The sequence below is a fragment of the Triturus cristatus genome, chromosome 4_2, assembly GCF_964204655.1.
Source record: "Triturus cristatus chromosome 4_2, aTriCri1.1, whole genome shotgun sequence".
Classification (NCBI taxonomy): Eukaryota; Metazoa; Chordata; class Amphibia; order Caudata; family Salamandridae; genus Triturus; species Triturus cristatus.
In genome coordinates, this window is record NC_140586.1 from 658,043,645 (window position 1) to 658,066,569 (window position 22,925).

Sequence of the window (22,925 nt, forward strand, 5' to 3'; positions counted from 1 at the left end):
TTGCAATATGGTGCTATGCACCTGAAGCATTTCCTCAAGCTGCATAGAAAATAAGGACCCAGATAGCACAGACATACATTGACCACCGTTGCCAGGAGTAGTAGATGTAACTCCTGTGTTTGGGTTATTGCTAGCTCTGCGCGGTTGCTTGTGACACTTGGCTGATGAACCAATTATATTCTGCATGGAATGGCTGTGAGGCAGCAATGGAGAAGCCAAACGAATTTCTGCAGACCTGTCTCCAGCAATAGGATCCCCAACTTGCTTTGCACTACTGATGCTGGTTTTGCAGGTACTTCTTTCTTTCAGGCTGCAAACAGCTTTGTAGGCCAAAACACTGTGCATTGCTTACATGCCCTGGCTGAGGTGGGCGTCCATTCTGCACAGAGGCATGGAAACTGAGCTGGCACAAGGACAAGTGGTGGAGGGAGGTTCGCCAAGTACACTAGAAAAAGACCCCGCTTTAGTTCACCTCGTCTGCGCTCTGTGAGGAATGGACTACATTCCTGGCCTTCAGAGCTAGGAAAGCAAGAAAAGTGCCCCTTCAGGCTCTGACTGGATGAGTGACAACGGCAACAAGAGATGAGGCCGGGCAACTGACAAGGCCTCATTGTGCCCCAGATCCTCAGGCAGACGTAGTCAGGCAGACCCTACTGTGGAGAGTGTCTCTTGAAGCCCCACAACAAGAAGAGCAGGTTGCTAGAGCAAGCTTGGACCATAAATATGAGAAAGTCAACATGGTAGGCAACCACAGTTTGCCATAAAAAGCAAATTCTGGATCTCTTGGCATCTCCCAGTCTGTACAAAAAGGGGACCTGGTGTTTGCAACAACACGTCATCAGAGCACCGTAATGTTAAGTGGGCCTCTTTTTAACAGGACGTTCCACTTTGCATTTTTTCGCAGATCCTTTGACTGCTCAGTTAAAAACATGCACAATTTACTGGCCAGATGCACGATAGAGTGAATACCATTTCACAGCGACACTACACTGTGCATTTCCACTGGGCAATATGTTTTGCTTTTGACTCATTGCCTTGCGTTAAACTCTGAAGATATGATTTGTTACTCAGTATAAAATGTGCACAATGAAATTCCCGAAGCAAATGAAGTACCGTAAGGCATGTACACAGGACATGTTATGCATAGTCTTTAAATAGCCAGTACGATGTGCACTTGAGGTACAGCTCAGTTCAGAATTTACTGGTAAATATGTATAGTTTTCAAGTTGTCACAGTTGTAATATGGACTGACACTGAAATGTTAATCTGAACTGAACTTACCTGCGAACTGCAGTGGGTTTTCTGAACATTGGGGATCACAACAAGAAACTGGGAATGATTCAGCCTAGATAGGGGTAATGCTAAGTGAATTAAAAGTGAGGATCAAAGCCCTCAAATATAACACTTGAGAGCCATGAACATGCTCAATAACTTTTAGGCCACGACAGAGTTCCTAATGGTCGCAAAAGGTGCATGGGTGCTATACAGATCTTTGATGGAAGAAGAAACCGAAATCGGGATAAAGGACAGGGTAAAAACACATGCAAACTCACAATCAATCATATGAACTTCTAAAGACAATCAGAAGTTGTCAAGAAGGTCCACTTATCTCTAGAACGTAAAAGGTAGAGCCAAGTTGGCTAAACAATCATTTGATCAAAGTTAGGTTACAGAAACTCACATTGATAGGCACCTCCAAATTTGATCTTAACTACAATTTCTCAGAAACAACCAGCAGTGGGACATTGCTTTTCAAAAAATATTCAACAAACATGATTATTTGGACAAGACACGAGAGCCAGGTTTGCCAAAGAAAGAGTGGGCTCCTATTAGTCAGTGGGTAATATTAATAAAGGTCTAAGCTATAATTCAAAGCACACTGTCCTGCTGCATTAAGGATTGCTTCAACTGTATCAAATATGGAGTTTAGAACAAACAGTCTGATGCTTGGCATTTGATTTTGCATATTCTGACAATACCTTTACAAATTCAACATATTCCAAGTTGGTTCTTTCTCCACCAAGTCTCACTGGAACTAAAATGATAACAGCCTTTTCGGAGCCAGAAGAACACTGCTTGTCAAAGACATCCCCGCTGTAAACTAAAAACGAGAAAGTGAAAACACATACATGAACAGCGTAGGCACACGAATAAGACCTTACCCATGTATCAGTACAAAGACAGGGGACACGAGGGGCCGTATTACACAGTGTCCTGGGGCACTTTGGTATTACAGAGGGGGCTGCAGACGCTTGTGCGGCCCTTTCTGTAATATATATATAGCCCTGGTGCACATAAAGCGCCATCGCTATCTGCAGGGCGCGTTACCTCACTTTGCCTCTGCACGTGCGCCATATTACAGGCGTGGGTGCAGAGGCAAAGACGCTGTCATGGGGCTCATTGTCCATGCACCCCCTGAGAGCAGCCTCTCAATGAGGGAAATTGGGTCCTATGGACCCCCCAGACATCCCCTTGAAGGCGGGTACAGTCCCTGACTGCACCACCCTGCACTTTCAATGGGGTTCTCTAATCCCCATTGGAAGTGCAGGCAGGTGCCGCCTGCACAGTGAAAACTTTAAAGCAGACGCTCCGTTTTTTCACAGTAATGTGCTGCCCCCAGGGCAGCCCAAATTCGCAGTTGTCCTGGGGCAGCACATTCCATGTAATAGGGCGCACTTTCCTCGCTTGCGACTGGTGCACCTGTTCTAAGGTGCCCCGTGGCAAACAGTGAAAGTACGCTCTTTAAATAATAGGACCCTAGAGTCTCAGAGGCTCTTGTGGGCTGTAGAAGGATGGAGACTATAAAGTGCTCTATGGGTTTGTCGGCTGGTCTGACTTGCTTTCTCAGGATTAAGGGGACCAGTAGAATGTCTATACTAACTGGGACCAGCATGTCTATTCTGTCTTTCAAATGTTAGGGATGCTGTGTCAGCACGCAAGGTAAAGGTAATGTAGCAAAGAAAATAAACAGCACTATCGTTTAGTGACAAACTAGCCAGAGCTACAACACTGATGCTTAAGGGTGAATGGCATTGGCTCCGTTCCTGCGACCCTTCTTCCAGTGCAGCATATGAACCATGATGAAATCAGAACAAAAATGTATTTACATACATTAAAAATTATTCCTATTCCATTAAATATCTATTTCTTAAAACCCCCAATATGAGGTTTTAAATAAAGAAATAAACCGATAACCACCACCCCTTGCTCTCCAATTTCCGATCCCAAATTGCGTAACATTTTGGATAAAACTGAACAAATAATTTGTGACAAAAACAAATCCACAAAAAGTCATTGTAGATATAAATTTGTGGCTTGAAGGACCGCATCCCAGTACCCTAAAGTTGTCTTCCTCATGGCTTTCTCTCAAATGGAGTTTCATGCATCCTTGCTTAAATTTAAATCAGGTTGCCCTATAGCCCCCTGTTGAATAGACATTTGTAAAGTCATAGACCTTGATGTACTAGAGCCTTCAAAACTAATTGTGAACCAGCCTATTGTTTTGTAGGTAGTACTACAGCAAATTAATTAGTAGTAGTTCCTGTACATATGTGTCAACTCGCTCCGCCCAGCTTAAAAAATTAAGAGAAGTTATGCATTAACTAAATTAGGAAGGAAAACGACTTGTGGTTGTAGCACTTACTGGTTCATGCTTATAGTATGGCAATGCCGCCTACCTTGGCCTTCCTGAATGTGTGTAGGCACATTCAGACCCTTCAGAACCAAGAAACAAGGCTAGTGAGCAAAGCCAGCCCTTTTTCTCAATCTCATCCTCTTCTCATGGTCTCTTATTGCCTCCCTGTAAAGGAGTTGTGTCATGGTCAATGTACTTTGTACCATGCATTGCTCCTTCTATATTCTCCTTTTTCAATGCTGCCATCTTATTTGAACACTTTATTCTTCTTTGCTAATCATTTCTATGTCTATGCCAACAGAAGCTGGTTGGGAGGATGCAATGTGTCGGCACACATTGAACCTTCATGAAACAACATGTCAATTCATCTGTCAATTCCTTCCTTGAATCCTTTCACGAATGCTTTAAAAACATGGCATTTTTAAAAATGGTCTTTAAAAGGTGTACTGGCACGGTTCTCATTCCAGTGCCATGAAACCGGCAGGTGAACACACTCAAGAAACATAAGTATTAGATGTAAGAAGTGGACCCTATAGCAACTGCATGCTGGCTCTCCCAACAATGCCACATAGACATCCCATTTAATGTAGGAGACAGATGCTAGCTTCACAAGCCTCAGCACCATCCTATGTGTTGGTTACAGCCATAATAGATCCAGGCCTGTGAAAAGATGGAAGATATCCTGAGCATCTGCACAGGTCTGATGACTAGGATTAGGCAAAACAATCTTTTCCATCTGGTGGAGAATGATAATCACCTTTACCTGTCTTGTCAGCCGATGTTGAACTGAATTACCCTTTGATTCGTCCATAACTGGAGCAGTTGAGCCCCTCGTTGAAAGGAGATTGCAAGGGGGATCAGGCTATACCACCAGAGAGGCTACAGGGAAGAAACGGTGTTGGGAATATCAAGACACAGGACAGTGTCCAGTTGCATGTGGTGCAGATTTTACACTTGATCACTTGTAGAGACAGTGTTTGGCCATACACTGGTCTGCTATTGTGCTAACATTCTGCTTACACACATGGTGACAGGCTCACAATTTGTAGGTGTTGTGCTACTCAACAGCAGGCAGGAAATTGGCAGAATTACTTAGTTGCAACTGGGGAAAGCAAGTTGTGAAGGGTTCATGCATTAATCAGTCATACCATACCAAAGGCGGCAGATGAAACAAGAAGTCAGGATGCGTAAAAGATGGAACAAGTACACAGGCAAATATTAGGACAAGGAGACAGACAGCAAAAAGGTCCCGGAGGCAGATGGGTTAGGGAAGTGGAAACATGAATTTATAGAGACAGAGAGACAAGGATGCATAGTGATGTAGATACAGACATACCTATGACACTGGGGAAGAGGGTTCACAACCACAAGAAGATGGATGGACTGGGGTTCAAGAGGGTAGGTGTATATGAGTACTGTGTGACTGGAGTATATGGTGAAAAGTGGATAGGAGCTATATTGTCTCAAACTCAACCCTGTGTTATGCCTGGTGGCCTACCACTCACACCGACCCCTCCTCCCCCCAGGCAATCATGCCCCTCCACATAACAAATTAACTCCCTTCTCAGCAATAACCACCCCCTAAATATTTAAAAACAGTGCCTGGGCCTTATTATCAAAAGTACACCCACGTTTTGCAGCCCAAGGATACACAGGTATTACAACAGGGGATGCACACAAAGGCACTTCTGTAATATTGATCACAAGGGCGCACATGTATTGCCAGTGCAATCTCAAGGAGGATTTCTCTCATTTGCATGAGGGCATTCTACCACCCACCCTCACCACCCCTCTCTCCCCATATTTGAAAACAAAAGTGTCCTGCCACCCAACCTATAATCCTTTCTCCAATCCATCCCTCCCCCACCCAAATACATGAAAAAATACACTGACCCCCCCTGCCACCCATCCCACCACTCTATGGGCCTTCTCTGGTCGTTCTGCATGAAGCGGTGTTCTCTGCTCTCCACAAGCCAGTGTCACACTGGCAGGGTCTCTGGGAGCACTCTCAGAGTCGTATGGAATCCCTTTACGATGCAGTAGCACTGCCACTACGTTACAGCTGTGAATAACCAGATTTAGAATTTGACATTGACGGATGGATCAAAGATAGAGCAGATTGGCCACAGCTGAGGAGTCTCTAATGAAGCTAGCAGTCGACCTTATGACGTGGCAGAGGTGATGATATTTTTGAATGATCATCTGGACGCCAGGCCGGTGGGAACATCAACCTATGCAGATTAGACACAAGGATTCTTTGTAAAGTGGTAAAAAAAACTGTAGGGAGGTATTACTAATTAGAGGGATACAAGTCATTATATGAGGTCCTGACTGATTACTGCAGTGGGCGACTGGCATGCAACACTACAAGAGATGGGAGAGAAATTGCAACACTGGTATTTGACTGGAGACCAATAATGGTGAACACTAATGGATTAAGTGAACGGGGCGTAAGGGTTCTCTGTTCATATAATGTCAATGGTGTGTGTTATATAAATATATTGCTGAAGATCATCAGTGGAATGACTGATGAAGTGTGAATGTTAGTCTGTGTAACTTTAATGCACTTGGATCAAGGCGAGCAAAATTATCCATGCATGTTTGAAAACAACAAAAACAAATTTTAAAAAGCAGATTTAGAATTTGATATTAATAGTACTGCCTTTCAGCGAGAGCCATGCACATTCTTAATGTGGTTCCTGAATTTTAAAAAGTTTGCTTGCCGTCCGACTGGCTCACCTTGTCCAGAGATGGGCACCGAAGGTGATATGCTACTTACCAGCTCATTTTGACCATGCATCTCAGCATGGCCTGCTCCAACATCAGGTTCCAAGCAGGTATGCAGCACACAGGCAGGTTTTCAGTAATGGAGGCCCCGGTTCAAAGATAAATGAAGCATAGGACCATACAGTCCATGCGTCATTGAAATGGGAGTCAGTGGGCAGCCCCGAAGGTAGGGGAGATGTAAACTGATGTCTTGAGATGCAGGAAGCAATTTGTAAATGGCCAAGTGTATTAGAGCCAAGAACTGTACCATGTTAAATGAACTAGAAAACAGAAACCTTTTATATTAAAAAATGACAAGATTGCTTCTTTTCCCAGAATCTGCTAGTCGACACTGTCAAAGGCCACAGACACGTGTACACGGAGAAGGATGATTCTCATCCAAGGCTTTGAGAAGTTCATCTTGAAGGCATGTTAATACTCATTCCGAGCCTCTTCCTATTCTGAAGCACCCTGTCCTCACTCAGAGCATGCAGGGGCATTCATAGGAGACCTGATGGGTGTCATTGCTGAATTTGTACCACAAAGATCCTCTCCTACTAACCCCAAAGCTTGTAGCCAGATGCCTGATCGGTCTTAGAGGACCACAAATCTACACTAATCTGGAAGGGAACCCGGCTCCTGCTATCCCTTTTGTAGTTGCAGGTCCAGGAAACTACTTCCCCAGCTCAGCGACAGTACCAGGTCTTCGAAGAAATAGCTCAATATTAACACCCTAGATACAATCTCTGGTGATTACCTGTACAGTCCTGAGCAACATAAACCGTTACTCCATGCAACTCCGGGTCTGGGGCTCCAGCGACAGATTTTCTGCATGAAGCGGGAAATAAAGATGCATTAGTCGCCTAATTCTGCACACACTTAACTGTAGAGCCAGTAAACAATGCACAAATTACAAATGAAAAATCAAGGAAACCTGCAACAAAAATCAATTGTTGTAATTCTAATATAGTGAAGAATATGGAGTTTGATGTTCACATGGATATTACATCAGAAACAATAACTCAATCCATTAAGCCTCCGAAGCAAGAAGATGTACTGTAATTCTGTGCACCAAGAGAAACCACGTTTGAACATTTCTAGCCCTCCTCTCAGCTCTGAGAATTCTACTGGTGTGTTTTTCATCAGAGATAGGAAAAGAGATGGGTACCAGAGATGAGGCATGAATTCAATAACATGCATTAGCAACAGACACAGCCCACTGCACTAATAGCTAGGCATGAAGCATAATAACAAAGCCAATGCTCTTTCCTGCATTCTGTTTGCGCAACATGGAGCACACAATTCATGATAATAAAAAAAGCAAATATTTTCAGATTGTTGCTTACTTACCAGCTGATAACTATTATTTTTAATGATTGCATAGAATCCAAATATAAAACATTGTCTAAGATTTGCACTAGCCAAGCCTTGTGGGGTGGAATCCTTACCAATAAAAGTAATACTAAGGGTTCCATTTTGATTGGAATGCTAAAGGAGGAAATGTCCATGGTACAACTAATGTGTTTCAGTGCTCAGTTTCCTGATTTGGCACAAACGACTTTAGCACCCATTTCATGTCTTGCATTTTTTGTATGTTTGCAAGTTTACAATCAGCTAACCTCTACTGGCAAAACAAACAGCGCTAATCTAAGAGCTTTTTCAGCCAACTCAGAACTGTTGCTAAAGCTAAAGAAGGGGCCAAACATATTTGCGCCTATTTTTTTTTTTACCAGAGCTGCTGACCACTAATAGAGCCAGCCCATAAATATGGAGCTGCATAGCCAGATGATTATTTTGCAGAAACAAACATTCTTGCCTGGAGAGTGTAGAGTTTTACTATTTTTCCTCTACTGGAATTCACTAAATGTAGGTAAAAGTTATCAAATAGGTTTAGGGCATTTATTCTGAACATAAAAATGGAAACGATATTTTTAAGATAATCTACAAAGAATGCCTAGAAAAGGAAGTAAAGAAGATAAAATGCAGAGTTCGAGTTTACTTAAGGCAGCAGACGCTACTTTGCTGTCCAGTCATACATGACAATTCCACTGGCAGAAGCATGGCCCAGGACAGGCATCACTACAGATGTGGAGAAACACAACTGCTAAACTACCCTCGAACTGGGATGTCAGCAAAAAAAAAAAACAACCATAAGTAGAAAGTTTGAGAAAATTAAGATGAAGGCTGAAAGAATGAGTCCGTCACTTCTGCAAACAGTAAAGGTGAAGCACGCACAAATGCAAGTCGAACCTTAATTCGTTCATAAAAATGTTTCTTCCACCAGTACAAAATGTGCTTATTGCACCAACTCGGTCCTGCTGGTCTCAATGGCACATTACATGCACCACAAATGATACCCAGAAATACCTGCCGACTTGAAAAATAACAAGGCAGAGTTGGAAGGAGTGTAAGCTACCAATGACCTGAAGGGACGCAGTAAAGTGATATGAACCATAGGAGAGCGGTGACAAAGTGCAAAGTATTAATATCGCTGATGAAGGACTTTAGAGAAGGAAAGAGAACATAAGTCAATAATGCAGGACTTAGTGGAAAAAGAAGTTAAGTAGTAGACGTTATTTATCTTCAGTAATGCTCTTTCTTCTGGACACTCTAGCTGACCACGGATTCCTCACCTTTTGAATACTCCTGGGTCCTTGATCGGATTCAGAGGATTTTTGCAACATTGCTTCTGCGTGCCCGTACATAGCACAGTGGGGCTCATTACTGACCGGAGTGCAAAGAACCAAGAGCACATTAGAGAAGAAGTTCCCGGAGATAGATTTACATTAAGGGAAATAATGCATTTACCTTTAGAGCCAACCCCAATATACAGCTCCCCGTTTCCACCGAAGAGTTATAGCAAACCTTCGTGAATTGTGAAAACAACATACAGCAGAGGAGTAAAACAATTCATCTTTCAGCCATAAGAGCTTGCTGTATAACTTGTATTCACCAACACCTCTGCTTAAATCCCTACAGCTTTCCAAACCACCACACCACGAAGGACCCACAAACAGAGTGCATGTAGCCTTCAGTCAAGAATGAGAGAACAGCAGACCAGAGACAAGAAGCTAATGCGGAGACAGACAGACAGTGAAAACCAATGCCGTCAAAATAAGTCCTAGGAATGAGTTTAAGGCACTGGCCCAAAAAGCCTTGCTCTAAATGTAAGAATATGGGGTTTTGAGGAGTGGCACTGTAGAGAGGGGCACTACTGAATGAAGTGCCCTGCAAAAAAGCATGCACTGTGGCCAGGCGAGGATATCAAGGTGACTCTAAAAAACAACAAGGCACAAAACAAACAAGGAAAATGCACATCATGTGCATATCTGTTGCAAGAACCAAAAATTAGTAGGTGGCACTTCAAACATGAAAATCATCCATTTCTGACACCACTTACTCCTTCTGATCTTGCACATGAACTCGAGAAAGTGATGGCAATGGGATGGGAATGTCAATATTCTCTTAGTTGCTAGAAGTGAAAAATTGGGTGAAGCCACTAAAAAGAGGGAAAACTACCACTGCAAGCAAAAGAGGGCCTTAAATGACGAGCGGTCTTCAAAGAAGCAGAACATGTGTAAATAGCCATGTATTCTCCAAAAGAACACAAAAGTAAAACTCCTCTTTCCATTAACTGATTGCGGCAACTGTTCCTGGGAAAGCATCAGCATCTCTAACAGTTGACATCCAACTTGTCAAAAAAGCAAAATAAATGTTAGTAGTAGGTGCATGAATTGGGCACAATTAGGACAAACTAACAGTGCAAACGCTGAAGAATGAACTACATTTGTAAGTGAATTCTACAGCCTGCTACGGTGTTTTTCATCGTCTTGAACACAAGTGGCAAAACACGGCAAGTATGGCCTAAGTACCCAGTTTATACATTCTTCTGGTGAGCTGATTTGGGGGTGATATGCAGACAACAAAGGCAAGCTAAAGCTCAATTCCTTACAAATAGCCTTCCAGAATAAGGCAATAGAGTGAGTAGATTTGTACACCAGACTCGTTTGAAGACACCCATAAAAATGCGAAACATCATGTTACAATACTTCAGCCTGTTCCAGTACAAACTGAAGAAAGGACAATGGGCTAACTTTATTTGTTTTGGTTAATCATTCAAATGGGTTATAGACTATAATAACAGACAACGATCCAGAATTGCAACTTTGTTCAGACCACAATAATCTTCAGATGGCCATTGTGTGTTTTACAGAAGCAAAGAAAAACGATTCTGGAGCTGGGAAGTAAACTTTATTTAACAGAGCCTGTGTAAATTCTCTTGCAAGTGTTCTTGTAGAGCCTTTTTTGTCAAACCTTAACAAAGCACAAAGTGTCCCTAAAGCGACAAGCAATGAAATTGATTAAGACAACTGTAAACCCCAAGGGTGGTGAAGATGGTGTTTTAGGTTCTTGCAATACTTGCAAAAACTGCTGAAATATCTGGGAAAACGTATGTAATCGAAGCTAAAACTGGCGTTCCACTTGTCTCAGCCTCTAGGGTGAGACCATGAGGTGTCAGAAAGATGTAGGCGTTGTACCAATCTTTAGAAAGCAGGCGATGCTAGTACAAAACTATGTTTTCAACAGTTTTGTCCTAATAGACCAGTCTCATCCTCTAGTGTCAGAACATAAACTGTGAAAGATGTCAGGGTTCTATAGGCTATAGAATTCAGGCAATGCCAGTATATAATTATGTTTCCAACACTTGTTTAATTGAACTCTGTTCTAATAGACCACTTATCAGACAGTTATGACTATTAAGCTTAGGCATGGAGCAGTAATCAAATCTAACAACTGTAATTCATACCATAAGGCATTAAAGACTTGTAAAGGGTCAGTTCCGTCATCTGCAGGACACAACATTGAAAGAAGACCTTTGATCATTTCAATCGCTTATATGAGGTTTTGTAGCTGTCGGCACATTTTTGCTTTCAGCCTGCGCCATAAAGAGCCATGGAGATCTTGAATCAATCGCGGCTGAAGTTCCAACTTTCCTATCGCGAAACCGGTAAAGAACCACTGAAAGGCAAATAATGACAATGATGGTTGAGTTGTGCCTGTGCTGGTAACCGGAGGTGAAAGATGACTTTGGAAATCATTCACACTCTCTTCCCACCTTGGAGGTGTGTGTGTGTGGTCTCGTTTTTCCATTGAGACCAATTAGAGAAGAAGAGGTCATGTGTCCTTTTTCACCACACCACATCCAGAGCTATAAAGCCACATGATAGTGTTGCCATTCTTCAGTTAGGTGGCAATACAAGATATGCAGATGCCTTGATTCAACAAATGCCTTACTATGGTACAGGAATTTTGGGTAGCTCCTCCCTACTAAAGGTAAATAATATAAATGGATTGTAGAGCAAAACTCGAATAAAACATGAGCAATTAAGAAAACAAAAGGTTAAAAAATGGCAAAATCACTGAGTCACAAATGGAAAATAATTAACTTGAGGAGTTATTGCACATTATCTTGGATTATAAATAAGGAATCTGAAACTAAGAAGGGAAGTTAGCATCTGGCAAAAGGAAAGCAAACCATACAACAACTGACAATTGAAGACCCCTTTTTTCTCTGTGCCGAAAACTGAAACTCCCCCAAACATATGCATGGGAATACACACTCAGGCTGGCTTCAGAGCCACTGGCTCAGAAGGTAAGCACTACACAACAGACACCAAGCTGGAACAAAAGTATACAATCACCCTGGACATGAGTTAAAGCCAAAGAAAAACTCACATGCACCAACGTACCAAATGCAAGTGAATGAAGCTACAGGTGCTACATCATGGAGGGGGCACCAATGAGAGAGGCACAAGACTGATGGAGATTGGATTCTATGATTAGTCAAACTTCAGCCACTTAGCTGAAGTAGCAGACCATGGGCTCATTCTGATTAAGCAAAAGTGTATTCTTATCACAATTCTAACTTGTACTTGGCCCCCTCTACTTAACACTCTTGTCTCTATCCAATTCACTCATCCTTTACTCTGTCCTTCCACTGCAGTCTCTTCCAACCCCTTATACTCCTTCTTCCACTTGTCTCACCATCCTTGTTGTTCCTGCATCTATCTCCTATTTTCTTCTTGCTTGAACATCCTCCAGTTCCTTCTCCCTCCAGCCTCTCTTCTTCATCCTAATCCCATCTAGGTCCAGCTCAACCTCCTACCAGTGAAAGTGCAACAGGCTCACCTTCAGAGTTGTGGTCAGGACAAGGGTTCAGACGAGTAAGAATAACAGAGCATCTAGTGCATGTGTTTGTGCACAAGCTTCATTCATGGCTCTCAAATGAACCTCATTTCAAGTTCAATTTTGCTTTATCCACATTTTAAATAGAATAAATAATACTTCATTGCTAAATATTCATCCTTCTAGGCGACTGCATTATGAATTAGACCAGTATGCCATTGTTAAGAGATTGAGAGCTAATGTTCCCACTTAGATTGGCCCTACCTATAATTCCTCAATATGCTAAACGAAGCAAACTGCTAACATAACCCATTTTCACTATATAAACATAATACCATGTAAATGCATTTCTGAATGAGCACAACCTACACTGTGCATTGTAATCATTTCACATGGAAAGGAAATACATTGATAAAATATTTATAAACAGCATAGCTCGCTATATAAGTGTGAGTGAATTCTAGACAAGCACTATCTATATTTGGGCTCAATTTTACCAATGGTTCAGTTTGTTTACAATAGTTACTAGGAAAAAGACTGCAACAACATTCTCCTATTAAGATAGTAACAAGGATGTGCTGTAAAATGCTCCTATCAAGATAATAATAAGAAAGTGATTTACCTTAAAAGATGAGCAACAACTGCTGGACCATACCAGTCGCCTGCCATCTTGCCTGAATTTCTGCCATACTTAGTTAGTTTGTGCAATCCAAAGATGGCCCCAGGGCTATCGGCAAACCAGGAAATTATTTTTCTATGGAAAAATACACCATCTGTATCGTGGTCCTCAAACAAGTTCCTCGGTCTTTCCATACTAGACTTTGGTGTAGGTTGCTCTTCTTCAGACAATTGTGCTTCAAATGTTGCAGCCATCTTCTTTGCAGTAAGTATTGTCCATGTTTCGGACTCTGAATTTTCAAGGTACATTGCTTCTGGCCACGTCCATGCTACGGAAAAACAAAAACGATAGCTCACTAAATCACTTTAAATAAAATTTATATTGGAAAATGAGGAGAAAGGACATCTGAGATAGTGCCAGCCCAGGACATTATTAAGAGTGTACCAAAATTGCAGAATTCAAGAAAGCCAAAATGTAGTTGATATAACATGACAGACATGCTATGGAAAGCTTTATTCTATCACTAAATACCCTACCAAATCAATTTTCAGTTTTCATAATGCATTGGGATGATCAATCAGGTGGTTTAAAAAGTTACAGGAGGCCCCAAAATGAGGGGGTGACCATAGGGTATATTTCTGCTCATAGAGAAAAAAAAGCCTGAACAAAATGCTGCCATATTTTAAAAGCAAACCGATTGGTTTTCCAGATTCTGATCCGTAGTTTGCTTTAATTTTATTAAAGATAAATTGTTTAGATCTCTGGAGTTGAACAGAAATGATTTATTGACATCTGACTAATTTGTTACGGACCAGAAACTGAAGAATAACTCAATATGACGTTTTCAAAATCCTTAGAAATTGTTCAATTGTTTGCACACTTGCACCACAAAAATGCAGGAAATAGATTATGGAGGCATACGCCAGTCACATAAACATCCAAGAGAACATGATAGCTCATCCTACAGTGGAGGAAAATGGATTCATCTGCCAAAAAAACATGTGATTTATGTACTATTTGAGGATTTTGAAAGAAAGCCCTCAAACATGTGGAGGACTTCCACATGTTCCACACTGACATACTTAAGAAGCTAAAGAAAAACAAAAATAACCCATTGTTTGCTACTGGCATTGATCTATTGGTATAATGATACAAAACTATAGTATTTCATAGTATATAATTATTTAATTACGTTATCTTGGTTCGAAGAATGAAAGACCTTTGAAACGGGTCAATTATGGTTTCCAATGACACCAAAATGCAATTACAGTTAACTTAAACAAAACAACAACAAAAAAACAGACTTGCGGCATTAGGGTCACTGTGGTGCCCATGGGCATAGCCACCAAATTTCAGCAGGTGTTTACTATTTATATAACATACCATTATTTAAAAAATGTGTTGTTACTGCTCATATATGACGCTCTGTAGTCCTGGGTACATCACTCTCACCAAAGGAAATACATTTCTGAATTTTTAATAGCTTTGATGATGTCTCCCGAAACTGGACACATTGATCCATCCACTATTAACTCGACCCTGAAGTTAAATGAGGCAAAAGGGGTGGCGACAAATGTGCTAAATGACAACTAAACATGACGTAACAACTGGGCCTTGCCTACACAGATGAGATGGCATCATTGATACTATCAGCCAATTCACTTCTTCCAGACAAAAATATCACACAAAGTCTAGCTCAGATGCAAAATTGGGACAAACTCAAGGAACTGAAAAGAAACCAAATGAAGACCTTTCTCCAGGGAGCCATAATAACTGAGTACCTGCGGGCTAACACAGCTCCAACAGGCCTCCTGGTGACCAATGAACCTGGGAACTTTCCTGAAGACCCACTATTCAGAAAGAAGCAGTCCCTCATCGCCTGGTGATGCTTGAAGGACTGGCTCATCTTGATCATAAGTACTCAAAAAACAGCCATCAGACGCGATGCTGATAAAGATCAAGGCTAGCAAAGACTTCCTTAATGCACAGGTCAAAATCGCGGTCTATAAAAACAAAGCTGGAGGAAGTCAACAAAGATCGCGCAACATAAGGACTTCCTTATGCAAAGCAAAAATAACTACTGTACAAGTATATAAAAAATTGATCACATGAAAAGGTGTACCCGTACACCAAAGAAGACTATAACAAAAAATATGACTCTGATGTAGAATCTTCAGGAAGGAGTGATTCAGGATCCTCTTAATCGGATGTCGACGAATGGTCAAGCAACATTCCAATCAGAACTGGAGAGGCAGATGGAGACAGCAGAAAAGAGGCAGTTATTAGATATTTCTGGCCAGGTCCCTATGGACCCCAACCTTTCCAAGGCTCCCCACCACCTAAACATGTACCTTTTTTCTACCAATTCTGCGTTTTTTAGGAAGAGACGGCAGCAGAGGGATATGTGGCAAACAGGGAGGCAGGAGAATCTGGTGGGAACATGAACAACCAGAAGGAACGAACATCCGGGCAACTGGGCCCGAGAGGCCTGTAGATATGGTGGTCAACTTAACCACCGAAGACCTGCCCACGGATGAACTTTCTGTGCTCAACAAGGGACTGGATTTGTACCCACGGTACAGACTGACAAATTCAAAATGCAATGGGAACTAGCAGAGTTCTTCCAGAAAATATGAGTGAAAGTTTTTTCCAGAACACTCCGATCACTGACAAAAACTATGGATACACGACTTTGAGAAAAAAAAGTCTAGATTCAATTTGTTCCCTTCTACAATACCTCTGGATGTGTGGGCATTTGAGGAGCAAGTGATGAAAGAAGTAGAAGAACTGAATCCCAGAAAAGACATCGGCCAGAATCTCATAGGAAGAGAGAGAATTACCTTAGAATCCCTCTGTAAGAAGAAACACCTGGTCATCATACCTGCAGACAAAGGGGGGGAGCCATCGTCATCCAAGGAAAAGAGGAGTAGAGGGAGGCAGCCCTCACCCTCTTACTATGAAATACTTCAGGCAGACCCCACCATCTGCCTACCGGAAACCATTAAGACTTTCCTGGAGGAAGCTACGGACAACAAACAGATCACGAAGAAAGAACAAGAATTACTAACGACGAATGAACGGCGGATGCCGCAATTCTACACTATCCTGAAGATTGACAAAGGAAGACCGCCCCAGACTGCACCCCTTCCCCCAAGAAGACCCATAGGATTGTTTGTTTATGGCCCAAGATCACTAAAACCAGGTCCTGCATTAAGGATACTAAGCACCTACTAAACCTGCTGAAGGATGTGGAATATGATCCTACCACAGAAAAGATGGTGTGCCTCGAGGTTGAGGCCCTTTAAACTAGTTTCCTACAGGAAGAGAGCATTCAGATCATCACCGATCTATTGCTATCCCAAGAGTGGGAGTGGGCAGCCCCTGTCCAGTGGATCATGAGCTTGGCGAAAGTAGCACAAACAGATAGTTTTTTCTCTTTAGAAGAGCAGATATACCTACAGTGTCATGAGACGCCCATAGGGAGTACCATTGCCCCAAGCAGAGTCGGTCTCTATGTGGGCTGGTTTGGAGAGGAAAATATTTGGGCCAATAACCCATTCAACAATGGCATCTGCCTTTGGCAGTGGTGACTGACAACAGCTTGGTCATTTGGCATGAAGATGAAACAACCATTGAACCGTTTATCACTTGGTCCAATGGAAGGAATCCCTACTTAAGATTCCCCATAATGGGGGACAGACATACCGTGTCTTTTCTCAACATTACTTTCACAGCCAAGAGTGGCAGACTTACCACCTCCCTGTCCACAAAACCCACAGACCGATACAGCCTCCTGCCTTTTAATATTGCTCACCTCCGGGCACTCATAGAAAACCGTCTGGTAGGGCAGTTCGTACGAATTAATTGAACTTTTTCTGATGTACGAGGCTTCAAGAAAGAAGCCGAGACTCTCACCAAAAAAACAAAGAATACCCTGGGAAGATTGCCTCAAGAGCACAGAAACAAGAGCATAACATCCCTAGAGAGGCACTGCTCGAAAAAAACAAGCAGGACTATAACTCCATGAACTTCGTCAGCACCAAGCGCTCTTCATCCAATACCATTAGGAAGATTGTGAAAAAACACTGGCGGATACTCGCATCCAACCAGTTGTCCTTCACAAACCACCATTTTCGTTCAAAAGAAACAAAGTATCAGAGACAGACTGGTTCATAGCGACATATAGCAAAGAACACTAGAACGATAAACTGCATTTTGGGACTTCCCTTCAGTGACAGGGCATTACCCCTACGGAAACTGTTCTGTATTTCCGCTTACCAAACAGTCAAAAATACTAGACCTGGGGCTCCCAAGAGAATACACACTAATTGCAACAGTAGCAATGCCGCATACACCATCACATGCCCACAGGGCCTCCACTATTTAGGAATCACCATCAGAAAAATAAGAATCAGTGAGCACAAAAGCACGATACAGTGTAGGAGAGTGTCTACCAAACTGACTACACATTTCTTGAAGAAATACCACAGCAACAAAGACCAAAGATGGTCAGTTACTGAGAAAGTACCAAACAACAACCTGAACTAGTCAAGTAAAAGAACCTAACCTAGGGGGATGGGAGGTGTCAGAAAACCAATTGATTCTGAAACACACCAATTATAGAAAAGGGGAAAATTGTCCTTTTCTTGAGTCCCCTCACTCACCAGGGTTTCCCCACGGTGACATGCTTCATCATTGGGGTCCTCCCAGTCCTCTACGGACTGAGGCGTGCTGCGACTTGCGAATTACGTAGGAGCACTAAAAAAATCAATCAGACTATGTGTAGTGCAAGTGAAAGAGTGGAGTGGAATTTAAAATTAATCAGCTAGTGGGCCAAATAAACTTTATTAATGCTCCAAGCTGAAAAAATTAAAAATGGGGTGATATGCTAAAGTCCCTAGTTATAATGAATAGGTGTACCTAGCATATGGTCTGGTCAACTAGTTTCGAGCTTCCCCAGCTCTTCGTCAGGACAACACCGGGACCAGCCCAGTGAGACAGTGCCACTCCTAGTTAACCTTGATAAGGTGCAATATGTGAGACGCTGCAACTGTAAGGCATGCGTAATTTATGATACATACGTAATGTACGTCAGGCGAAATCTGTAGGATAATAAGACACATATTATTTGGAAAAAAGTAGTTCATAAGTACTGTTATCTTTAACAATTGTGAGCACACTACACCCAAGTGTTCAATCGGTTCAGTCTATGATGTGCCTCGTTGTGGGTTCTTTATAAAAAAGAAGAAAACAGATGAATGTTAATTCGCTATCTCCATGCCGGCGTTTTTGTGCTGAAAAGTGATTGTGATTTAACACAATATCCAATAAAAATAACATGTCTGACACAACACGAAACACACATACACAAACATATAGGTGACATAAATAAGTGTTTTACATACTTTTTATAAGACACTAATATGCCTCATGGTCAACGGAGGGGCAATGGCGATCTTGTACATCTAAAGAAATAATGTAAAGTTGCCGTTAAAGCTGTGGTGTGCTTCGTGGTCAAAGCGCGCCCTTTTTGGAAACCGAAAAAGATCGATGTTCTCCGTAAAGCGGGTGGGATGAAAAAGGAAAAACTATCCCAGAGCGTTCACTTACTTGGATTAGGTTTTGTACCTACAGCCTCACTGGATAAATTCAGACTTGTCTGCGAATTAAAAGAGTTTATTCGCAAGATTAAACTGGAAATCTACTTTAGAGACAAGGAACCTAATACCAGTATCCCCACGGATACAGGACTACATAAAAAATCCAATTTCACTCCCCCAGCACACAATCTTCCAATTGAATTACTAGCATTCGAAAAAGCGGTGTTGAAGGAGGTAACGGAATAAGACCCGAAAACAATCAAAGTGTTTCATAATACTAGCAAAGCAGAGCAAGAGGCTATAAACCAACTTTCAAACAACAAAGACCTAACTATAAAACCAGCGGACAAGGGTGGGGCAATAGTTCTACAAAACACCCCCGACTATCAAAAAGAATGCTTACGGCTGTTGGCAGATGAACGTAATTATCTGGTAATACACCAAGATCCCACAGAACGTCTACGGATTGAGATTGCCAGCCTTGTGGAGGAATCCTTGGCAAATGAGTGGATTAGCAAAAAAGAAGCGGATTTTCTGGAAAACAGAAAACCCATAATCCCTTATTTTTACACAATTCCCAAAATACACAAGTCAATGGAGGCGCCACCTGGTAGACCAATAGTATCAGGCATAGGTTCTATTTTGGAACCTTTATCTAAGTTTGCAGACGCATTCTTAAGACCCTTGGTCCAAGCCACAGAAACATACCTACAGGACACCAAGGCAGTCCTTAGTTTAATCAAGGACCTTGAGTTCAATCCTACAACCAGTATACTGATCAGTTTAGATGTGGAGAGCCTCTACACCAGTCTCCCACACCAAGACACCCTTGACATCCTGGAGGAAGTACTTTTTCTAAGCAACTGGGACTACCATACACCCAGACATTTGGTTCTTGAATGTTGTCGCCTGGCTTTAACTGAAAACTTTTTCCAATTCAATGATACTTTGTACAAACAAACCCACGGTACCAGCATGGGAAGTACATTTGCGCCGAGCTTAGCAGGACTCTACGTATACCATCTTGAGAAACAAAAGATTCTCCACCAGCACAACCCACACATCAACCATATTAAATTATGGGAAAGGTATATAGATGATGTGCTTTTGATTTGGGAGGGGAACGAAGAAGAAGCAGAGTTCTTCCTGATCTGGCTAAACCAACAAGATCCTTTTTTGAAATTTACCTTCACTATGAGTAAATCCAATCTGGTCTTTCTTGATTTAAACATAATAGCACACGAAGGACGTGTAATCACTACTACACATTTCAAACCCACAGCAAGGAATTGCTTACTAGTCTATGACAGTTTTCATCCCAGAAGTCTGAAAGACAACCTTCCTTTCGGACAATTTTTGCGCCTGCGACGCAACTGTACTACACGCCAGGACTATAAGATTCAAGCCAATGACTTGTCTCAAAAACTGTTACGAAGGCAATATCCACAACATCTTGTATCCAGAGCACAAAAAAGAGCTCTAAACAACAACAGAGAGGCACTACTGGAAGACAAACCAGAGAACAGACAACCAGATTGCAAACGACAAATTTATATTACCACCTTCAGTATTGCATCAAATCAAGTAACTAAAATAATAAAAAAACATTGGCGGACCCTGAACAGTGGAGGTTTAGACTTACAAAAACCCATGTTCAGCCATCGGAAAGCTAAGAACCTGAGGGACTTTTTAGTCCACACTCGCCCCAACCCCACAAGTACCATGGGCCCTTTACGTTTGTTACATCCACTACCTCAGGGCCATTACCCATGCAGCAACTGCAGTGTATGTCATTTAACCAAAGTGACAAAAACAGTAACCTACAACAACGGAATGACATGGGACCTCCGATCCTTTACCAACTGCAACACGACAGGGGTGGTATACCTGATCACCTGTGTCTGCAACCTTCACTATGTGGGGATGACCACAAGGAAGGTAAATACCAGGATAATTGAACACCGGAGCAATTTCAGGTGTAAACGCAATAACACCAAAATGACCACCCATTTTTGGGAAAAACAGCACACACCTAATGACCTTAATTGGGTCATTTTGGAACACGTAAGCAATCAGCAAAACATTGAGGAAAAAACTACACGAGAAAGAACAGCGATGGGTTTTTAAAGTACGTTCTGATAGCCATGGTTTGAATGATGACATACCCTGGGGACAATTCACATGAAACGGACACCTTCTGCGATAGTCTTAAACTGTATCATTGGGACCGGCATGGTCTTTTTTCCACTACTTGTGGTCTTTTTTCCACTACTTGTGATCCGAATAATTCTGATTGTTTGAAACATCATACCCCTACAGATCTCGTTTTGATAATATACTCCTGTTTGTAATTGTCTAACATTTTTATTTTTATTTTTGAGCAGCCTAATACTGGATGTGAGTATTCTTACACCCTTCTCACTATGGCGTCTCTTTTTCTAGCATACTATGCTGACTTGTCATTGTTTTTATCCATTTGTTTTTTTATCCATTAGGTTTTTTTATCCATTAGATTTTTCGTTTTTTGTCCATTATATTTCCCTATATATCCTTATTCACGAGATTTCTTCTTGTAAATCAACATTTATTTTTAACCTCAACCATCTCTTATGTTGTTTGCAAATAACCGTCATGTTAATCATCTAAACATCCTGAGGTAACGGTCCCAATCCAAGATGGCCGCCCCCGGATGTTTTCTCCGAGTACGAGTCCCTTCTTCCCTTTCCACTTCAATTGATCTACATAAACAACACCTTTCCGGAGACACGCCAGAATGCGGTCCGGTTGGCGTTAGCCCAAGTAGGTGTTTAGAAGCGTGGCTGTCCGTGTACAAGTAAGTGAACGCTCTGGGATAGTTTTTCCTTTTTCATCCCACCCGCTTTACGAAGAACATCGATCTTTTTCGGTTTCCAAAAAGGGCGCGCTTTGACCACGAAGCACACCACAGCTTTAACGGCAACCTTTACATTATTTCTTTAGATGTACAAGATCGCCATTGCCCCTCCGTTGACCATGAGGCATATTAGTGTCTTATAAAAAGTATGTAAAACACTTATTTATGTCACCTATATGTTTGTGTATGTGTGTTTCGTGTTGTGTCAGACATGTTATTTTTATTGGATATTGTGTTAAATCACAATCACTTTTCAGCACAAAAACGCCGGCAAGGAGAGAGCGAATTAACATTCATCTGTTTTCTTCTTTTTTATAAATAACCCACAACGAGGCACATCATAGACTGAACCGATTGAACACTTGGGTGTAGTGTGCTCACAATTGTTAAAGATAACAGTACTTATGAACTACTTTTTTCCAAATAATATGTGTCTTATTATCCTACAGATTTCGCCTGACGTACATTACGTATGTATCATAAATTACGCATGCCTTACAGTTGCAGCGTCTCACATATTGCACCTTATCAAGGTTAACTAGGAGTGGCACTGTCTCACTGGGCTGGTCCCGGTGTTGTCCTGACGAAGAGCTGGGGAAGCTCGAAACTAGTTGACCAGACCATATGCTAGGTACACCTATTCATTATAACTAGGGACTTTAGCATATCACCCCATTTTTAATTTTTTCAGCTTAGAGCATTAATAAAGTTTATTTGGCCCACTAGCTGATTAATTTTAAATTCCACTCCACTCTTTCACTTGCACTACACATAGTCTGATTGATTTTTTAGTGCTCCTACGTAATTCGCAAGTCGCAGCACGCCTCAGTCCGTAGAGGACTGGGAGGACCCCAATGATGAAGCATGTCACCGTGGGGAAACCCTGGTGAGTGAGGGGACTCAAGAAAAGGACAATTTTCCCCTTTTCTATAATTGGTGTGTTTCAGAATCAATTGGTTTTCTGACACCTCCCATCCCCCTAGGTTAGGTTCTTTTACTTGACTAGTTCAGGTTGTTGTTTGATACATATACTGCTGGAGGGTGAACCTAACCATCAACCTCTATTTCCCCCCTTTTTTTGATAAACAGTTACTGAGAAACTCACCCCACATGCAGGAATTAACAACAAACTCCTGGAAAACAGACAAGAGGCGGGTTTCTAAACTGCAGACTAATAAAGGAGGGCTTAATGACGACATACCATAGAATCATTTGAGGATCTGTTAG

General features: G+C 41.8%; 1 protein-coding gene across 7 annotated transcripts in view; it reads right to left on the reverse strand.

Annotated features, from left to right (window-relative positions):
* ATG4C (autophagy related 4C cysteine peptidase) overlaps nt 1–22,925 on the reverse strand; it is a 266,766-nt gene that overhangs the window by 135,823 nt on the left and 108,018 nt on the right. For all 7 annotated transcript variants that reach the window (XM_085602413.1, XM_085602416.1, XM_085602418.1 and 4 more), the window contains 3 exons: nt 13,209–13,533; nt 7,158–7,228; nt 1,980–2,101 (listed from right to left, as the gene is read on the reverse strand). In XM_085602413.1, the coding sequence (XP_085458539.1) occupies nt 1,980–2,101; nt 7,158–7,228; nt 13,209–13,533 (518 nt within the window). The remainder of the gene's footprint in view (nt 1–1,979; nt 2,102–7,157; nt 7,229–13,208; nt 13,534–22,925) is intronic.